Source organism: Microcaecilia unicolor, chromosome 5, assembly GCF_901765095.1.
Source record: "Microcaecilia unicolor chromosome 5, aMicUni1.1, whole genome shotgun sequence".
In the NCBI taxonomy this organism is placed as follows: Eukaryota; Metazoa; Chordata; class Amphibia; order Gymnophiona; family Siphonopidae; genus Microcaecilia; species Microcaecilia unicolor.
Window position 1 is genome coordinate 251,292,240 of NC_044035.1, and position 22,529 is coordinate 251,314,768.

The following is a 22,529-nucleotide window of genomic DNA, read 5'->3' on the forward strand; positions in this document are numbered from 1 at the left end:
AGTAATTCCATTATCCAATAACAAAAATAGTCTCCCTATGCTCACTGTATTTTGGGTTTTAACCATGGTTCCTCTATGCATGCTCTTCAAAGTCTAAAGCTGTTGTACCACTCACTACTCTATGCAAGCTACTCAAATTTCTTGCTGAAATCCTGATTCAATTATGCCACTACCCTTGATACAGTAACTACCACCCCAAGCAGTTCTCCACAGTTCTTCCTACACCAAGATACAGTACACTTGTATATATCAGAATTTATTTAGGTGATAGAAAAAGAGGTCTTACCACTGGGAGACACCAGGATGGGTTCAGAATACCTTTGCTCCTCTATAGAAGGAAGGTTAAGGGAAACAATTAACACCATACCAAGGCTTGTTCCAACCCACAGGCATGGTGAAACAAACGCATCGTTCTTATGTGCAAAAGATTCCATGAAGTACAGAGCTGAAATTGTTTCCTTGGACTCTTTATCAATGCTGGAGACACTAGAACTTCGAGAACGACTGAAAGTGTTTTCTCGGCTTTCTGTAAATATAGAAAATATAAAAGATACAGACAACATAAGGTCTGGGGCCTTAATATGTTTGCAGCTTTAATGAGAACTGTATAGTCTGTATTGTGCATTTCAATAGTAGGTATGACAACCAATCAAAATTATCCTGCAACCTATTTTTATCATCGGTTTTCCTACTGAGAGTAGCATTGCTAGCAAGAGTATTGTAAACTCACTCTTGTACATCAGATTTTATTAGGCTATATTAGCCTAATGGAGGGCATGATTCAGTTGGAACCCATTCTGTGAGAGATAATCTGTAACATTGCTACAGTTAACTATCACAGAATTAAAAAAAATAATGATTTTGACTAAAGGTGAATTGTATTTTCTGTCTATAGGGCTCATTTTCAAAGCACAGACTTACAAAGTTCCATAGGTTATTATGGGGCTCATTTTTGAAAGAGAAAACATCTAAAAAGTGGCCTAAAGCAGCATTTGGACGTTTTTCTTACAAAAACATCCAAATCAGTATTTTCAAAACCTGTTTTGCAGACATCTATGCAATTCATCTGCGGTTCATCCAAATCACGAGGCAGCATGTCAGGGGCGTTTCGGGGGTGGGATTAGGGAGTTCCTAACACTTGGACCTTTTACAGCCATAATGGAACAAAATGAAAATGTCTAGGGCTGAAACTTAAAACATTTTGGTCTAGACCTGCTTTTCTTTAGAATGAATAAGACACAAAAAGGTGCCCTAAATGACCAGATGACCACTGGAGGGAATCAGGGATGACCCTCCCCCCCTTATTCCCCCAGTGGTTACTCATCCCCTACCACCCCCCCCCCAAAAAAAAAAATATGATAAAAATATTACTTACCAGCCTCTATGACAGCTTCAGATGTAATGGCCAGGTCTATTAGAGCAGATATGTGGACCCAGTTCCATTATCTCACCCTACCTGTTACACTTGTGGTGGAAACTGTGAGGCCTCCCAAACTCACCAGAAATCTACTGTACCCACATATAGGTGCCCCCTTCACCCATAAGGGCTGTTTTAGTGGTGTACAGTTGGGGGCAGTGTGTTTTTTGTGGGTTTTGCAGGGCTAAACAGATAACATAAGGGAGAAATGGTGAGATGTGTACCTGGGAGCATTTATATGAAGTTCACTGCAGTGCCCCCTAGGGTGCCCCGCCGCTCTCCTGGGATGTCTAGGGGAGCAGTCTACTAAAAATGCTGGCCCCTCCTACATCACAATGGCTTGATTTTCTACGTTTTGCACTTGGACTTTTTTTTTTTTTTAATTGACCAAAAAGATAAATGTTTTGCAGACAAAACATCTAGAAATTAGCCGTGTTTCTGTTTCGAAAATGGCTATATCCCCCACTTGAAGTTTGGACGTTTTGAGCAAAATGTCCAAAGTTGGATTTAGACGTCATATTGAAAATGCCACTCTATGTAACTTTGTAAGTCTAAGTGCTTTGAAAATATGCCTCTATGTTTTTGAAATAATGCAAAGTACATGGTCATGTACAGTTTAAAACTGATAATTAAAATTGTAAAAATTGGTAGAAAAATCAATAGTCTAACTGCACTCTGATTCATTAGTCACGTATTGTCTAAAAGTTGATTGGTTGGTGAAAAAAAACAATGAATTAGGCTACTATCAGGCTTATTTTCGAAAGAGAAAGGCGCCAATCTTTGGACACAATTCGGAAGATGGGTGTCCTTCTCCCACGGTCGCCCAAATCGGCATAATCGAAAGACAATTTTGGGCGTCCTCAACTGCTTTCCGCCGCGGGGATGGCCAAAGTTCAGGGGGACATGTCGGAAGCATAGCGAAGGCGGGACTGGGGCGTGCTTAACACATGGGCGTCCTCAGCCGATAATGGAAAAAAGAAGGGCGTCCCTGACGAGCACTTGGCTGACTTTAATTGGTCCATTTTTTCTTGCGACCAAGCCTCAAAAAGGTGCCCGAACTGACCACAGACCACCGGAGGGAATCGGGGATGACCTCCCCTTACTCCCCCCCCCACCCTAAAAAAACCTTTAAAAATATTTTTTGCCAGCCTCAAATGTCATACTCAGCTCCCTGACAGCAGCAGGCAGGTCCTTGGAGCAGTTTCAGTGGGTGCAGTGCACTTCAGGCAGGCGGACCCAGGCCCATCCCCCCCCTACCTGTTACACTTGTGGTGGTAAATGTGAGCCCTTCAAAACCCACCAGAAACCCACTATAGCCACATGTAGGTGCCCCCCTTCACCCCTTAGGGCTATGGTAGTGTTGTACAGTTGTGGGGAGTGGGTTTTGGGGGGCTCAACACCCAAGGTAAGGGAGCTGTGCACCTGGGAGCAATTTGTGAAGTCCACTGCAGTGCCCCCTAGGGTGCCCGGTTGGTGACCTGGTATGTGAGGGGGACCAGTGCACTATGAATGCTGGCTCCTCCCACGACCGAAGGGCTTGGATTTGGTCATTTTTGAGATGGGCGTCCTCGGTTTCCATTATCGCTGAAAACCGGGGACGACCATCTCTAAGGTCGACCTAAATGTTGAGATTTGGGCATCCCCGACCGTATTATCGAAACGAAAGATGGCTGCCCATCTTGTTTCGATAATACGGGTTTCCCCGCCCCTTCGCAAGGACGCCCTCAGGATAACTTGGGTGCCCTGTTTGATTATGCCCCTCTATATGCCATATTCACTGCTTTAGCTAAGACCTCATTCAAAAGTCTTAATGCCGTTTAGTGGACAATAGCATCACATATGCTGTAACAAAGGTTTGACTTTTTCTCAAATATACAAATAAATAGTGTAGTTTATTTTTTATTTTTTCTTCATACACAAAATTTGCTGCATTGAGCTTTCAGCCTTTTCTTCAGGTCTCTGTAATGTACTGCTTTAAAGCTACACAGCACTTTAAATTCTGATTTCAAAATGAACTTGGAAAATTATCAGTTGAAACAAAACTAGATAAAAATCAGCATTCAACATTGATGTGGACACACACCACAAAATATCTTATTCTGATTAGTCACTGATTTACAGGTTTTTTTTTTAATTAAGTATAGTTATTTCTCCCAAATTTGGACATCACACAATGCTATGGGGTCATTTTACTAAGGTGCGCTAATGGATTTAGCGCATGCTAATGATTAGCATGAGCTAAATTATAAGATGCCCATTATATTCCTATGACCATATTTAGGGTGCGCTAATCATTAGCACACCTTAGTAAAAGGACCTCTATATTTCTTACAGTCTCACCTTCTGATGAAATGTACAGTGAATCCCAGTCTTTACATAAATCCACTACTCTGGATTCAGCTGTGGTTCAATTCTTGATGTATGTTATGTGTACAATATTTGATCTGCTTGGCTCATTTTACTGGCCAGAACCAAATACACCTTTTGAGTTTAAAGTTGCATAAACACATGGCTACTGATGGGGACAATTCTATTATGCACTGATGGATATTCAATAGTTAACTGGGAATCACTCTAAAAAGAGAACTCTCAGACATTAGGATACTTACTTTTTGACAGAAACTTGCTTTATTATTTATCTTCTATATAGAGTACATGCTTAAAGCACAGCTTCACACATTCTAGCTGCCAGGCCACCAGAAATTGTACCTTAGCACAATGGATTTAGTGTCCCTCAAGACATTATTTTTCTTGTATTTGTTGCAGCCACTGCTGAAACAGGAGGTTTTTTTGCAGACTGTATTACATGACACAGACCTCAATAAGTCTGGGCCACACAGTACAAGAATGATTGTCATCTAAGTATAAACTAAGTTACGTGATTATTTGATTTTAGATGATATTTGATTTTGAAATGTTATGTTACCCAAATTGAGCTCTATGGGTCTAAATGGGCTACAAGTGCCAAATTAAATTAAATCTTCATCTCAAGTTTTCGTGAGACTTTAGACTTAGACTATCACAGGTGTTCCTGCTCCCTTTGACTCAACATTATTGAGATCAGAGTCACTCACTGCAGATTGTATTATCATTTATTACATTTGATGTACTCTTGTAATCAAACCAAAACGGTTTCACTGGCAGCAGCATTAGACAGCAAAGTGATGGGGAGAGCTTAAGTGCATAAGTCCTAATGGCTAGCTGGAGGGGAAAGGAGAAGATTAGGAGAGAGTGCTAGGTGGAGGGTTGAGACAGGGTAAGAGGGAAGGACTTGAGACAAGAAGATTTAGAGGCTAGATTGGGTGAGGAGGGTGGGAGCATGGGAGGATAAAGGAAGAGAGGAGGTTATGGGACGGCAGGGTAGGGAAAGAGAGAAAAGACTAAAGGATGACAGGGTGGGGTGGGATTTGAAATAAAGAAAAGGAGACATGTGATTTTGAGTGGGACTGGGCTTTCTGTGTTTCTCGGTTGGGCAAGGATCTCCTCTATTATATTTTTTTTTTGGGGGGGGGGGGGGAGAGGGCTGCATGAAGGGGAAGTGTTGGGTTTATGGGGTATATATCTAAGAGGCATTGTTGTTGTGGGGAAGGCTGTAAGACATAACAATGCCTTTCTCAATTGTTCTTGTAAGGAGATTTCATGCAATATATTGTGCTTTCTTGTTTATTTGCTTGGTTGTATTTTATTGTTGGACAAAATTAATAAAACATATATTACAACAAAAAAAAAAGAAAAGGAGACAAGTGGAAACCATTTCACAGTTGATAAGTGAAGCAAAGAGGCAATCAAATCTGGCACATCTGTCAAAGAGTGCTGGCATACTGACAGTATACTTAGGGAAGCAGGCATGCTGGTTTCTGCTACAGCTATGCATTGACACATTAAGGGGCCCGTTTACTAAGCTGTTTAGGCACCTAGGTGTGCCCAACGTGTGTCAATTTGGAGTTACTAGCCGGCCTACGCGTGGCCCTTGTGGTAATTTCATTTTTGACATGCGCCTGATACGCACGCTGGAAATTAATGTTTATTTTCTGGCGTGTGGCAGGAACCGGGCAGTAATCATCATTCTACGTGCGTAGACGATTACTGCATGGTTAACATGTAAGACCTTACCATTAAGTCAATGGATGGCGGTAAAGTCTCTGACCCAAAATGGACGTGCCAATTTTTATTTTGCCGCACATCCATTTTCAGCAAAAATTTTTAAAGAAGGCATTTTTTTACAAGCATGCTGAAAATTGGATCTGCACACACCCAAAACACGCGCCTACACTAGCGCAGCCCATTTTTTGGCACACCTTAGTAAAAGGAACCCTAAGAGCCTGATTTACTAAGCTCTATATTTCCATGGAAATAGAATGGGAGATGTCTTAATGAACCAGGCACTAACGGAGCTGAAGCAGACCAAAAGGAATATCTCTCCCCACCCTGCTCTTGAACTTTGTGGGGATATCGAGGTGAAGAATAAGAAGGTGAGAAATCTTAGCTGCTAGCTCCTAAGTTTTTAGGCTTCCTCCTAGATGGGAAGAAAATCTGTAAAGGCCCGGCTTAAAGAGCAAATACATTTAACCAAGATTACAGATGTTGATGGATGTGACTAGTTTACACAGAATCATGTCTTAGACTGAAACAGGACTATGGAGTTTCTTTTGCTTCTTCATTTGCTGAGGGGATAGGGGACCACAAAATCCCCTACAACATCTCACTCTGCTTTCATGATTCTATAACAATGATAGTCTTGTCTCCTCCAATGTGATACAGGACAATTGCAAATATTTTCTATAATATTTAAAGAAGAAAACAATAGACTTTTCTTGACTGTGACAGAAGTCTGTTAGCTTATGATGATTTGACATGATCTCCATCTGTGTTATTTAATTTAAAGAACTTTGCTAGTGTAGAATCATTTGTATTAGAAAACCTTTTGGGAAGCACCTCAGGGTTACTATTCAAATCCTATAGCTAACCTTTGACCTTTCATGATTCATTGTTTCTCTATACATAAAACATACATACTGGGACAGATGCATAGATATTACACATATACACATAAAACAATGCATGTGTTTTAGTCTTACCTTTCTCAATCCATGTGCAAGAAGAATTGTGGTACTCGTCATTCGAGAATGTACTGACTCCATGTAATTGCTGAAGCACTGTCCGTCTGGAAATGTAACCTACTGCCACAAAAATGCATACATTGCAAAAGGACAGGAACAATTGAGCCAATTGATGTCATCACATTTCTTTGAAACCAGCCAAGCAGTTAAAGCACTCACTCATTTTGTTGCCAGCAGACCTGAGTGCAGGGTACTGGTGACTTTAAAACAGTTTTTTAAAAAATTAATTGACTTTGAATGATAGACCACGTACTATCATGATGTCAGTTTTTTATGTGATTAGACTATGAGGAAGAGTCAAAGATGAAAAGATGAAAGGAAGGAATTAAGCATAGAATGATACATATTTTTAAATGCTTCAGTAAAAAGTGCACAATTTTATACACTTGATACAATGGAGAAAGGTCAACAAACAACTGCTTTAAATTTAGAAGTTGCCAATTTTATGTAGCTTAAAATTATATCGTGGAAGTTGACTGTATAAATAGCATGATCTGAACAATGTAACATAAAAATCAATAAAAGAACAATCTTCCTCCAACATTAATCCCCCTGTTTAAAAAGTCACGTGGCAATGCCAACACAGCCCAATCAAAGTGAATGGAATATATCGGCATTACAGCACCAGCAGCCGCTAGTGTGGCTCTGTAAATGGGAGGTAAGTCAATATAACACGTAATTAACTTGACATCTATCTAGCCACAAAGTAAAATATATAGATGGCTATAAACAGGTATGATTTTTATTACATATAAAGTCTTAAAGATACATACATAACAGAGAACTGGACGTGGACACATATTGTTTTATAAATGTTTTTTAAAAACCCTTAAACTTTTAATTTTTTTGTGGCACAAAAACTACAAGTCAATCAGCAGCTGAAAAAGGGAACTGTTTTGCTCCAGAAACAGTGATGAGCCATCAAACTATAGGTTAGAACTGAATGATAATGACATGGTAATGAAATGAAATGATAAATGTTATTGGTATGCCACTGTTAGTGCTATTCAACTTCAGTCTTCAAGGTCCACAAAGAAGACTGGTTTTCTTTGTGACCAAACATATGCAAAGAGCTTATGAACAGTAGTTGTCTTGGAACCTAACGCACATGTGGTCTTCAAGGATTGCAGCTGAATATCTCTAGACACAAATATTACAGTTGTGTGTGAATTTTTAACTTCATTTTTTTAAACATTTTAGTTAGGTTTGACTGGTTTGGTTTATTTGTGTGTTATATTTTGTCCCTATGTCATGTCTCCAATTCTTATTAAGTAATAAAGCCAGTGTTTTATTAAATGAAATTAATGTCAATTATCAGCACAAAATGAAAATTTTATCTCATGTTTAAGGGGTTTAGAGAAATTAAATTACTGGTTTATCTTAATTTATAAAATGTAAGTTTAATCAGTACATTCACAAGAGAGTATATATGAAACTGCCTTCCTCTAGACCAGTGATTCTTAACCCAGTTCTCAGGATACTCCTAGCTAGTCAGGTTTTCAAAATAGCTGCATTGAATATGCATGTGATTTACAAGCACTGCTTCCATTGTATGCAAATCTGTCTAATGCATATTCACGATGGTTAGCTTGAGAATCTAATTGGCTGGTGTGTTCCAAGGGCAGGGTTGTAATCTCGCCTCTAGAATCTTATGTGGAATGATACCTCTTTAAAAGAAAAACTTATGTCTATTGCACCTCTATTTCTGCCTGACTCTGAATATATTAAGAAGCAGTTTAATTTGAATATTTTGTTTATCTCAAAACCAGAGCTGTTGGGGGACCCCTAGACAGTAGAAGAAAAAGTTTAGTTGCTTTCCTTTAACTGGTGTTCTGCACGGACATCAGGATAATGCAGACACTTGGTTGTTTTATTTTTTAGGCTGACTGCTGGGAACCATTCTCTCTAGCTTAATAGTCAATGATAAGCCAATGACAAGCGTGGCTGCACTTCCCACCTTCCTGACGTGAATTAGAACCTCAGTTCAGTGTATAGCTGGTATGAAATGATGGATGTAAATCAAAATATGATGAATAAGAAAAATCTTGAGATTATTCAGTTGTATGGTTCCCTCCGTGTGTTTCAGTTCTTCATAATATATATATTTTTTATTTATTTACTTTTCTTTGAAGGCATGGGGTGTGGGATGGTGTTATCTGCATTATCTGGATGTCCATAGAGAACACTGTTACAGGTAAGCAACTAAGGTTTCTCTGTGTCCACAGGATAATGCAGACATATTTGGTGACTCCCAAGCTGAGGGTTGCTGGAAATTGATTAAAGTGTTTTTTTTGCAATCCAGTGAGAAAAAGGAGGAGGGTGGAGAAGTCACATTTTAAGCAAACAAATTTTGAAGGACAGCTTGTCCAAATTTTGCATCATTTCTAGTTGCAGTGTCAATGTAGTAGTGTCTGGTGAAAGTGTGTGGTGTGGACCACGTGGCAGCATTACAAATATCCAGTAAAGAGATGCCACATAAATGGGCTATAGAAGCAGCCATAGCCTGTAAGGCATGTACTCTAATCCTAGGAGGTGGGTCCAGTTGTACCTGCTGATAGCAAAAAGATATATAATCTGTTACCCTTGAAGATAAGGAATTTTTAAAAATCTGCAAGTCCCAGAGTTAATGGACAGAAGGAGAGGAAAAGTTGAGAAGATTTTCTGTGAGCTTTAGTGTGGTCTAGGCAGTACAAGAGAGCTCTTTTGCAATCAAGATTATGTTAGGTTCCTTCTGCTGGCTGAGAATGGGGCTTTGGGGAAAAGACAGAAACTATGTTCTGATAAGATGAAAAGCCAACAACACCTTATGCTAAAACTTGGGGTGAGTGTGTAGGAGGATAGTGAATAAGAACCTGGATTTCAACAATTCATTGTGCTAAAGTGATGGCAATAAGAAAATGAGTTTACTAGATTAGAAAATGTATTGATGTAGAACAGAGAGGCTCAAACAGAGGGATAAATAACTGAGATAACACCAAATTTAGGTTCCATGAAGAGTTTGTACAGAAGGGTGAAGATGAAACAACTCATTCTAAAAATGTCTTACTAACAGATGAGTCGAGAATGCCTTTCCCTTTGAGCCCATGTGAAAAGATTTTATTGCTGCTAGGTGAACTTTTATGGAAGATGGTTTGAGACCTGAGCTGGATAGATGTGGAAGATATTGAAGAACAGTTTGAATGGAACACTCAAATAAGATCATAATTGTGTAATGAACACCATAACTGAAATGTTTTCCACTTTATAGAATAAGATTTTTAAGTGGATGTTTTGTGGACTCCTTGAAAGAACATCTTGAATTATAGATGGGAGATTTTGTGTGACAGTCCTTAGTCTCCAGGCTGTGAGAGCCAGAGCCTTGAAACTGTAATGTAGAAGACAACCTTTTTGCTTTGAGAGAAGAGTCAGATCAAAACCAAGATGGAGAGGACTGACTAGAGTTAGAACTGATAGCAGTGGGTACCAGGGTTGTCATGGCCAGTCTGGAGCTGGAAGAATGATGTCTGCTATAACTTTCAAGGTGAATGGAGTTGGAGGAAAAGCATAAAGCAGGACTGTGGTCCAAGAAAGGGTGAATGTATCTGTAGAGAGGCTGTTTGGGGAAGGGATCCTGAACAAAACAGAAATTTTGCGTTTATTTCTGTGGCAAAGAGGTCCCATTTCTGTAATATTTTCTGTATGGCCGGTGTGGAGAAAGTCCATTCGTAGGACAGTAGGATTCTGCTGAGTCTGTCTGCCAGTGTTGTGAATGCCTGGAATGTAGGTAGCTTGAAGAAAGGTACCAGTTTCAAGAAGGTATGCATCTTGTATGCTTTCTGGTACAAAGGGAGGGACCACATACTACCTGTTTGTTTAGTAAAATATGTTGACTTGGTTGTCTGTCCATAAGAGGTTTTTTTTCTGCTATGAGATATTTGAAGGTAGATATTGCATGGTAGACAGCTTGAAATTTGAGAATGTTGATGTGGAGGAGCAGTCTCTGTGTGTGATCCTTGGGTGCTATAATGGAAGTGTGCTCACCAACCCCTTGGGGAGGCATCTGTTGTTAGTATTAGATCCAGACTGGGAGATCTGAAAGGTGTCCCTTCCATCAGATGGTCTGGATGGTGCCATCACTCTAGTGCTTTATTTGCGGAGTGAGGTTGAGGGTATTGAACCTATTGAGACTTTAATTCCCACAGAATATGATGCATGTGAAATTTCGCAGTAGAAAGGATCACTGATGTGGCTGACATGTGGCCCAAGACTTTTAGGAGTGATCTGGCTGAACACTGTTGTGTTTGCATTAATTTAAATGTAGAAGCTTGAATTCAAAGCTACTCCTATGAGATGAATGGACTGAGTTGGGCTTAGAATAGATTTGTGTTTGTTTAGAATGAAACTGGGGGACTGCAGGGTGGACATGATGAAGAGGAGTGAATTGAGTAAATTCTGCTTCAATTGTGCAGAAATGAGCCAATTGTTTAAGTAAGCAAATGAAAACATTCCTTTATTTCTGTGATAGGCTGCTACTATTGTGAGGCATTTTCTAAACATTCTGACTGCAGAAGAAAGGCAAAAGGGAACTTTGTACTGAAAATGAGTTTGGAAACTGAAGTGAAGATATTTTAATGTTGCAGATGGATTGGGATGTGGGCATATACATTCTTCAGATTTAGGGCTGCAAGTCTACCGTTCTGGGGAAACAGTGGCAAAATTGTCTGTAGAGAGTGCATTTTGAATTCTTCTTTACAAAAAAGTTCAGGTTCCTTAGAGCCAGGATAGGCTATGGTCCACTTGATTTCTTTGGAATCAGAAAATAATGGGAACAGATTCTTGACTGATGGTTGGGGAGGAACTAGCTCTATTGCTAGGGCGTAGAGTAGTGATCGAGTCTCTTCTGCAAGAATGATTGTTTGTTGAGTTGAATTGAAGCTGGAAAGAATGAAGGAGGAAGACAATTTATTTTGTAACCTTGGGATATGATTTTTAGAACCTACTCGTCTGTAATGATCTTGGACCATTCCTCTAGAAAGAAATGTATGTGTACTCCAAACAGAAAATTGTCATATACTGAGGATGAAATCTTCTACAGTAAAGAGTCTATGGAAAATACTACAAATGAGAGAATTATCTGGGTGAAGAAAAATTAAATCTTCTGTAAGAGGAAGAAGCATTGAAAGTTCTCTCAGGGTGGAGTAATTACCCTTAACTTGAGAAAGTGCATCCTTCACCTTCTCATCAAATAAATTATTGCCATGAAAAGAAGCACCTGTGAGCCTATTATGAAGATCATCATGTAATCCAGATGCTTCGAGCTAAGCAATTTTTCTGGCAGCAATGGAAACTGCCGATATGCAAGAGATAATGTCATAAATATTGTGTTTTGTATGAGATGGAATATGGTTTCTTCAAAATCATTAAGAAGTGCATAAATGGATTCTGGAAGAGTAACAGAAATTGAATCCAAGGTTTGATACAGTTCAGAATGCTGATAGTGAAGAATAAATAATTGGAGTGCAGATATTCTGAAGATTAAAATGGATCCATTAAAAACAAAACCTTTTCTGCCCACAATATCTAAAATTTTTGGGTCTTTCCCTGGAGAAAAAAATTGCATGTGATTTTGCAGTTTGGGATTTATTTAAAACTGACTCAAGAAACACATGGTGTGGTAGCTGTGATTTATCATGTCCTAGTGCAGCTTGTACATTATATTTTGTGTCAAATCATTTACAAACAAGTTGCAATGAATAAGAGTTTTGCCAAATCCTGAATCGTAAGCCTTGTAGTCCTGAATGAATAGGCACAGCTATTGAACCTGTAGATGTATCAATGGCTTTTAGAATATCTCTAAAGTAATTTTTTATTCAAAGTAGTCTCGGCCCCTATTGCAAGCAAGTTCTTTTAGTATTCTTTTGTATACATTTGCTGTAGTTTTTATCTTGAGAGTATCTGTGCCAGGTTGTGGGGCTCTGACAGTAGCATGGTGGTCTGTAGTGCGAAAGAGCTCAGGTTCTTCATTGGAAGAAAACATTTATATTGAATTGGTCGAGAAGAGGGGCTGCACTGTCTGAGAGCAGGCTTTGGTGAAGGATTATACAGTGTAGGGAAAAATAAGGACCAGGTAATTGAAAAAAAAATGGAATGAGAACTTTGATAGAGTCTTGCAAGAAAGATTGTTTTAATACTTTCTGAAATAATTGAAGTAATAGAGAAGTTGCAACTTGGGTAGCTTGAGGTAATGCAGGAGGCTGAACTTCCTGTGTGCCATTTGTTTGGGTCAGGATGTAAACAGTTTAGCACGTGTTGAGTGCTTGTCTTCCTCCTGAACATTTTTTGTTTTGCTAGCCATTAAAAAAAAAACAACCTAATACCTTTATGCATACATTTTGGAGCTGTGATAGAATGAAAATATTTTTGGAAGACTGTGCATAAATATTTTGAAAACATTACTGATCAAAGAATAATCCCATCGTGGAGAGGAGTACTTTTAAATAGAAGGGCAGCTTATGGGATCTCCGATAGGAATTTGGAACTATTATTATGCAAAGCACATGCTGTGGGAAAGAAATGTATACTCAGGCACTGGATGCAGGAGGAATTGCCCTCCTTTTGGTATTGGAGGAATAAATTTCATGAGCTGATGTTATGGGAGGCCAGGGAAGCTCAGGCTTCTCCAAAGAAAAGAAAGCGGTTTGTTTCTATTTGGAATAAATATTTGCAAAGTATTTCCCATAAAGCGAGAAGTGCAGTGTTAAATAAATTTTCTACACAATAAGGAGGAGAAGGAAGAGTCATGAGGGAGAGGGAGTCTCGGGTATCTTTGGGGGGGGGGGGGGGGGGGGGGGAGTCTGGACAAGGAATACAATAGACAGAGAGGATAATGGTATATAGAGCTTTAAGAAGCACCAGTAAGGCAGTGAACCTTTACCAACACATTAAATATAGGAAAATGAAGAGGATGGCTATGACTAGACCATGAAAGGATTATGAATGAGCATGGAGTATTTAAAAAGACGGGGGGGGGGGGGGGGGGGGGGGGGGGGAGAGGGGATGAGTGGGAGGGGAGGGGGGAATAATAGTAATAAGGGGTTCAATCATGGAATAATGTAAGGTGTTACTATTGGAAGTAAGGTTTGAGTTTAATGTAACATGCTGACTATTGTTTCTTTCAGTGTACATGGCAAAAGTGAAGGTAGTAGGGGGGGAGGGGGATAAGAGAGGGTACTGTTATAAAACAAAAACTGATGATAGCAACTTAAGATTAATGCACATAAGAACGATAGCTTTACAATTTGTTGTGTATGTACTCTAATGGATGTGTTACCAGGTGGAATCATCAATAAAAATGTTGACACATAAAAAAAAAAAACCTAACCCTTTTTTGTTGGTATTGCAGAAGGTTCAACTCAAAAAACATTCTTGGGGGATGAAGTGGCATGACGAGAGTGTTTGATATTGTTACTGTGATGTGAGGAAATGCTCACCCTGTCATTAAAATCATGAGATAGAAGGACTTCCGGTGACGTCATGATGGCAGCCTAAAACTCACTCTGAGCCCCGACTTAAAGCCTGTAAATGAGCTTTACTTTCTTGATTCGGTAACTCACCTTCATGCTGCAATAGTGTGAAAGCTGCTTCACACAGATCTGCGATGGCCTGCAGGCGCCCCGGAGAGATAAAACATTATTTTCAGGTACCCAACTGAGAAGCCACATGGCCAAAATGACGCAGATCAGGCCGGGCCTGATTTGAGTGATTGAGCCCGCAAACCTGTTGGTGGAGAACCCTCAGTTGGCGAAGAGTATCACACCCTTGACAAAGCAGGACTTGCAGGTATTGCTGAAAATTTAAAATTAGTTTTGCAGCGCAATGCTGCACACTGCTTGACTGAGCTTAAAAAAACTTTCATTCAGGATCTGTGTGCCAGCATGGATGACCTGGGAGCGCGTGCGGCTGAGACGGAACAATAAAGCAAAGATACTTACCTGTAGCCGGTGTCCTCTAAAGACAGCAGGCTGACAATTCTCACATGTGGGTGATGTCATCCCAACGGAGTCCAGTACGGACGCTGATTAGTCATATGAAAAAGCAAAAAGCCAAAACTAAAGACAACTCCTAGGGAAGGTGGGAGGGTATGTGAGAATAGTCAGCCTGCTGTCCTTGGAGAACAATACCAATTACAGGTAAGTATCTTTGCTTTCTCTGAGGATAAGCAGGCCTTCTTATTCTCACATGTGGGAATCTCTAGCTACCAGGATCACCAAAAAACAAGAAAGCTAGGATAACCAAGTCTCAAAATGTTGAGACCAAAACTTTAATCAACCTGAAACTATATACATACTAGCTGTGGAGGTGCAGCCTGGAATAGAACAAAAGAGTGTGGAGGACTACTCTGTTGTGATGGAACTTAATATACAGTGGATGAGCTATCAGGGCCTGGAGCTCATTGACACTGCAAGCTGAAGTGACCGCCACTCGAAATATGACTTTCCAGGTCAAAAATTTCAGATAGCAGATGTCCAGAGGTTCAAAAGGAGCTTTCATTAGCTGGGTGAGGACATTGTTGAAATCCCATTACACAATGGGAAGTTTGATAGGGGTTTTGTCAACAACAACCCTCTCATGAAGAAAAAACAACTAAAGGCTGTACAGAGATGGACTCACCTCCCACACAATAAACGCCAGTTGCACTGAGATGGACCCTTACAGGGTTGGTTTTCAAATCAGACTCAGAAGGGTGGAGGATGCACTCAAGCAGTTTTTGTGTAGGGCAAAAAAAGGGATCTAAGGCCTCACCCTCAAACCAGATGGCAAACCTTCTCAATTTAAAAGAGTAACATGTCTTAGTTGAATCTTTCCTGGAAGCCAGCAAGATACGGGAGACACCCTCGGGCAATCCGAGGGACTCGAATTCTACGCTCTCAACATCCAAGCCATGAGGGCCAGAGATTGGAGGTTGGGATGTAGAAGGGACCCTGCGTTCTTCATGATGAGGGTTGGAAAACAGTTCAATCTCCAGGGATCTTCGGACAACTCCAGAAGAAGAGGGAACAGATATGCCGCAGCCAGTAGGGAGCCATCAGAATCATGGCGCTCCAATCTTGTGTGAGTTTCAGCAAAGTCTTTTCTATGAGAGGAATAGGAGGCTTCACATACAGAAGACCATGTCCCCAATGCAGGAGAGAGGCATTTGACACTAGTCTGCCATGTGACCTGAGCCTGAAGCAGAACTGAGGGACATTGTTGTTGAGATGAGTGGTGAAAAGATCCATCAAGGGGAGTGCCCCAATCTCGGAAGATCTTCTGGGCTATGCTAAAATTGAGAGACCACTCATGCGGCTGTAATATCCTCCTCCGTCTGTCTACCAGGCAGTTGCTTTTGCTAGCCAGGTAAGTGGCATGGAGGTCCATCCCATGAAGAGGAGTCCACTGCCACATGCTTACCACTTCCTGATACAAGGGTAGGATCCTGTACTCCCTTGCTTGTTGGCTTACAACATCGCAACCTGGTTGTTGGTTTGAATGTGGACAATTTGGTTCTGGAGTCGATCTCTGAAAGCTTTTAGGGCATTCCAAGTACCCCAGAGTTCAAGGAGACTGATGTGGAACTGAACCTCCTGAGCAGACCACTGGGTCTGAGTGTGAAGCCTATCCACATGTGCTCCCCAACCCTGGTTGTGCATCCGCAGTCAAACCTGAGGTGGTGGAATTTGGAACGGAAGTCCACAAGAAAAGGGAATGAGACAGCTCCGGTGGAATGTGAATGACATCCGTTAGGTTCCCTGTTACCTGAGACCACTGGGAAGCTAGGGTCCTCTGGGATGCTCTCAAATGGAGCCATGCCATGAGTGTGACATGCACTGTGGAGACCACGTGGCTTCATCAATCTCAACATTTGCCGAGCTGAAACCTGCTGGCTGCTGCGGCCCTGTGAGGCAAGCATTACCAAGGTATTCGCTCTCGCCTGAGGAAGGCAGGCCCGAGCCTATGCTGTATCCTATGTACTCCAATTAGGAAACTGGTTGAAAATGGGAATTGGGATAATTCATGACAAACTCCGGTAGCTCTAGCACCTGAATAGTCATTCGCATTGACTCCTCTGCTCCCTCCTGATATGTGCTCTTGACCAACTAATCGTCCAGGTAGGGAAACACATACACTCCCGGTCTGTGCAGATATGCTGCAACTACCACCAGGCACTTGGTGAAAACTCTGGGGGCAGACACCAGGCCAAATGGCAGAACATGATACTGATAGTGGCGTTTTCCCACTCGAAATCTGAGATACCTCCTGTGACTTGGAAGTATCAAAATGTGGGTATAGGTATCCTTTAAGTCCAGAAAGCATAGCCAATCATTTTCCTGAATTAGAGGGAACAGGGTGCCCAAGGAAATAATCCTGAACATTTCTTTAAACAAAAATTTGTTCAGGGCCCTTAGGACTAGGATGAGGCAGAATCCTCCCCATTTTCTTGAACTCTCTCTAAACCCTCTTTCTCTCTTACCATCAGTAACCCCTTTAAAACTTACCTTCTCTAATCAATAATCAGAGATGGCAGAAGAGAGAGAGCCCAGTAGGGGATGAGGCCTCAGTCAATCACCTTCTCCTCTGCAGCCTGCAACGGCAATAATCATGGCCACAGAGGAGTATCAGTAGACCCCACATTTCTATGCAAAGCTTACAAAAGTGGTCACAGCCACAGGGAAAAGAAGAGAGAACCCTTCCCCCCACACATTTCTGGGCCGAGCTGGAAGCACTGATCATGGCCAAAGGCTGAAAGCAGGATGTAGTATTTACAACCCGGTCTGATGACAGCAGTGATTGTGGTAGTAGCACAGGTAGATTCCTGCATCTCTTTGTTTTTATTAATCATGACTTTGTTTAGTTTTGATATGTAATATATCATTACATGTTTGCAATCCTTTCAACTTGAGACCCAATAGCTTGCTAGCTTTGTTGCCAAACTCAAAGAGTTTATTTTAGTTTCAGCATCTGAGTAAAGAAATGCAGAGTGATGTACTTGGGGATTAGAAATCCAAGGGAGCTGTATGTGCTAAGAAGCTTAAACACAAAGACAGTGAGAAGGACATTGAGGTGACAACATCCAATGATCTTAAGACAACAAAACAGTGCAATAACGTGGTGGCTGTAGCCAGAAGGATGCTAGGCTGCATAGAGACATAACCAGCAAAAGAAGGGAGGTGTTCATGCCCATGTACAAGTCATTGGTGAGGCCCCACTTGGAGTATTGTGTACAGTTTTGGTAGGGATGTAAAAAAGACTTGAAACGTTTTAGAAGAAGGTGACAAAAATGACATGGGGTTTGCACCAAAAGACGTATGAGAAGAGACAGGAAGACCTGACTACATATACCCGAGAGAAAAGGAGGAATAGGGGAGATACGATACAGATGTTTAAATACTTGAAAGGAAATTAATATATAAACAAATCTTTTCCAGAGATGGGGAAGCAGCACAACTACTAGACATGAATTGTGGTTGCAGGGTGGTAGACTTAGGATTAACAGAGAGTGATCGATGCCTGGAATGCCCTTCTGGGGAAGGTGGTAGAGACAATGATGGAACTCAAAAATGTGTGGGATGAACACAGAGGATTTCTAACTAGAAAGAAGATGGTATCAAAACAAAACTTAAATGACCACATAGAGGTTATGTTGAATGTTGCTTAGATGACAACTCCAGCTGCGAGGAACTAAGGTCAGTGCTGGGCAGATTTCATCAGTCTCCGTCCCACATATGGCAGGACAGATCAGGATTGGCTGGAGTGGGCTTTGATGGCAGCTCTGATAGTTAAAATGTAAGGAGGACAGTACGAGTCAGACTTTGGGTATTAGATTTTTTAAAATAAAATGTATACGGATCTCGTCTGACTTAATTGGGGGATTAGGTTATTATGTGAAATGTGTATTGACTATTGTATTGTAACTCACTTTAGGCCAATTGGTGCTTGGAATGCCCTCCCGCGGGAGGTGGTGGAGATGAAAACGGTAACGGAATTCAAACATGCGTGGGATAAACATAAAGGAATCCTGTTCAGAAGAAATGGATCCTCAGGAGCTTAGCCGAGATTGGATAACAGAGCCGGTAGTGGGAGGCGGGGTTGGTGGTTGGGAGGTGGTGATAGTGCTGGGCAGACTTATACGGTCTGTGCCAGAGCTGATGGTGGGAGGCAGGGATAGTGCTGGGCAGGCTTGTACGGACTGTGCCCTGAAAAAGACAGGTACAAATCAAGGTAAGGTATACACAAAAAAGTGGCACATTTCTTGGGCAGACTGGATGGACCGTGCAGGTCTTTTCTGCCGTCATCTACTATGTTACTGTGGTGAATAAAGAAATCAAATTTTGAAAAGTAAAGTAAAGGCAGGCCCAGGAAACTAGGTGGTGGTATAGCTTTACTACTCTTGAATGATCTCTCCTTTTCTGGGGAAAGGATTTAGTTCATGCTCAAATTCTCAGATTCTTCTGGCCAGGCTTGATGCATCTTCCTTATCAGTCCTCTTGCTTGCCTACCTTCCACCACCTGCCTCTTCGATGGATTCCTAATCTGTTGAAGTTGAACAGTTTTAATATTCATGCTAACCACTTGGTGTCCATTCTTCTAAATTTCTGGTCTTCATGCCAAATCTTGGTTTCTTTCAACTTGCTTCAACCCCCACATATCTGTCTGGTCATTCCCTGGACCTGTATTTTAGTCCTTCTTCTACTATCCAGGCATCTGCTCAGATACATAATCTCTCCCTTTCCTGGACTGACCATTTTTCTATTTTCACTCCCGTTTACTTTGCCCACTCAACCTTCTTCATTTGAGTTTATTGTTAAGTCCACCAGGAAACTGAATAAAACAAACTTAGAATTTGCACTCTGCTAGGTTCCAGTGCTTCTCATCTGGTTTTGATGACCTCCCTCTCAAACAGCAGGCCTCCTCATGCAGTGGCATAGCCACCCAGCCAAATTTGGGTGGGCCTGAACCCAATGTGAGTGGGCACAACATTTTCTCTGTTCTGCCCTACCCCCACCTCAAAATATAAATTACACTTTCTCTGAAAGTGGCCAGCAGGTAAAATTACGTCTTACCTGATAATTTTCTTTCTTTTAACGCAGCAGATGAATCCAGGAACTAGTGGGTTAAGTCCGTCTACCAGCAGGTGGAGATAGAGATAAACAAACTAAAGGCAGTGATGCCAGACGGCCAGCTCCTTCCTCAGTTAGTATGTCATTCGTAAGCATTTGCCAAGGCCAAAAATATGAAACCAATAACAACCAGAAACCATCCTCACTATGAAAAACAGAGAACCAAATAAGAACTTCAAAATAACTGTAAGTTGATCCAGAAATTGGAATCCTTTCCGTGTTCCCATATATGTCTGAACTTTGCAAAAGAGAACACAGAAGGAAAAAATAGCCACACTGCGCGGAAAATGAAAAAAACGTTGGCTGAATTAGGGAGAAATCCTGGATTCATCTGCTGCGTTAAAGGAAAGAAAATTATCAGGCAAGACATAATTTTACCTTCCTTGTCACTTGCAACAGATGAATCCAGGAACTAGTGGGATGTATCAAAGCATTCCTTAAGTAGGGTGGGAAGCCGACGCTCCCCGTGCCAACACTCCCGCCCCAAAACTCGCATCCTCCCGAGCAGACACTTCTAGCCTGTAATGCTTCACAAAAGTATGATGGGACGCCCAAGTAGCCGCCCGACAAATCTCTTCCAGAGATAAGGCCAACGCCTCCGCCCAAGAACCCGCCTGTGCCCAAGTAGAATGCGCCTTCAGGGCCACTGGAGACGCCCGCCCTTGTAGCAAATACGCCACTCCAATGGCTTCCCTAATCCAGTGAGCAATGGAAAACTTAGAAGCCACCTCACCTCTTTCCGATCCTGACAAGAGCAGAAAGAGATGATCCGAGCGTCGAAACTTGTTAGAGATCTGCAAGTACCGAAATAAGGCTCTCCGCACGTCCAGGAAATGTAGCGAGGCAAACTCCCCCGGATAATCCTTTCTTCGAAAAGACGGAAGATAAACCGCCTGATTGACATGGAAAGCCGAAACCACTTTAGGTAGAAACGACGGCACCGTCCGGATTGACAACCCTGCTTCAGAAAACTGCAAAAAAGGATCTCTGGAAGACAAAGCCTGAATTTCAGAAATCCTCCTAGCCAAAGCAATGCCACCAAAAACACTGTCTTAAGTGTTAGACCCTTCTCAGAAACCTTATTCAACGGCTCAAACAGTGGGGCCTGGAGGGCTTGCAGTACCACATTCAAATGCCATGCCGGGCATGGCTGCTGCAGAGGAGGCCGAAGTCAAAGAGCCCCGCGTAGGAAGCGGACCATATCAGAGTGAACTGCTAAAGAGGAACCATCCAGTTTGCCCCTAAAACAAGCTAGCGTGGCCACCTGCACTTGAAGGGAATTATATGCCAATCCCTTTTGAAGACCATCCTGAAGGAACTCCAGAATAACCAGAATGTCCGCCCGAAAAGACGATTCAGCACGCAAAGCACACCATGCCGAGAAAGCTTTCCACACTCGCGCGTATGCTGCTGAAGTAAACTGCTTCCGTGCCCCCAAAAGAGTGGCAATGACTGGTCCTTAAAATCCCTTCTTCCTCAGCTGCCACCTCTCAATAGCCAGGCCGTAAGACCAAAGCGGGAGGGATTTTCCATCTGAACTGGCCCTTGATGCAGATCGGGATGGTGGCTCTGAGAGTGTTCGAACGAGATCCCCATACCACAGCCGTCGGGGCGAGTCTGGGGCCACTAGAACGACCGGCCCCCGATGCCACCCTATGTGGCAAAGAACTCTCTCAGAGGCCACGGAGGAAAAACATACAGTAGCTGTTGTTCCAGCCATGGCTGGAGAAGAGCGTCCAATCCTGCGGATCCTGGCTGCCGTTTGTGACTGAAGAACTAGGGAACTTTGGCATTGCAAGCTATGGCCATGAGATCCATTACTGGTCTTCCCCAATGTTGACAGATCAGCTGAAAAGCAGAGTCGGACAGTGTCCATTCCGCTGCATTCAAAAGAGTCCGGCTGAGAAAATCCGCTTGAACATTGTCTTGACCCACAATGTGCGCTGCCGACAGACTCTGAACATGCGCTTCCACCCATACTAGAAGATGAGACGCTTCCACTGCCAAGGGAAGACTGCGAGTGCCCCCTGCCGATTGATGTAGGCCACCATCGTGGTGTTGTCCGAGAATACACGAACCACCTGCCCCTGCAGAAGATCCTGAAAACTCAGCAGCGCATTCACAACTGCTCACAACTACAGACGATTTATTGGCCAAGTCGCTTCAAGAGGGGTCCACAATCCCTGGGCTACTCGATGAAGACAATGGGTTCCCCAGCCCGCAAGGCTGGCATCCGTCATGACTACCACCCAATTAGGAGACACCAGAGAAGCACCCTTCTGCAAACTGGCTGACCGGAGCCACCACGCGAGACTGTCCCTGGCCCAGCTTGACCAAGGAAGGCGTCGTTGATAATCCAGCGACGTCGGAGACCATCTGCTCAAAAAGAAATTCTGAAGAGGCCGCATGTGAGGCCTTGCCCATGGAATGACCTCCAAGGTCGCCATCATGGAACTGAGGAGCTGAATATAGTCCCACACTCGGGGAGAGTGACGACTGAATAAGGTCCGTACCTGAGAAAGCAATTTGATCCTTCGCCCCTCGGGGAGGAACACCTTCCCCAACTTCATATCGAATTGCACTCCAAGATACTCCAGACTCTGAGTAGGAACCAGATGACTCTTGTCCATATTGACCACCCAACCTAAGGATTGCAACACCGCAATCACTCGGTCGGTGACCACTCGACTCTCCTCTGCTGTCGTCGCCCGAATCAGCCAGTCGTCCAGATATGGATGCACGCGAATCCATTCCTTCCACAGAAACATCGCCACCACCACCATGACCTTGGAAAAAGTGTGTGGGGCAGTGGTCATTCCAAAAGGAAGGGCCCGAAACTGGAAGTGCTGACCCAGC

At 42.3% G+C, this 22,529-nt stretch overlaps 1 protein-coding gene across 2 annotated transcripts in view; it reads right to left on the minus strand.

The window, feature by feature from the left end:
* The window catches only part of STXBP5L (syntaxin binding protein 5 like), a 663,841-nt gene that overhangs the window by 69,601 nt on the left and 571,711 nt on the right, over positions 1-22,529 (minus strand). For both annotated transcript variants that reach the window (XM_030203985.1, XM_030203984.1), the window contains one exon: positions 287-526. In XM_030203985.1, coding sequence (XP_030059845.1) covers positions 287-526 — 240 coding nt within the window. The remainder of the gene's footprint in view (positions 1-286; positions 527-22,529) is intronic.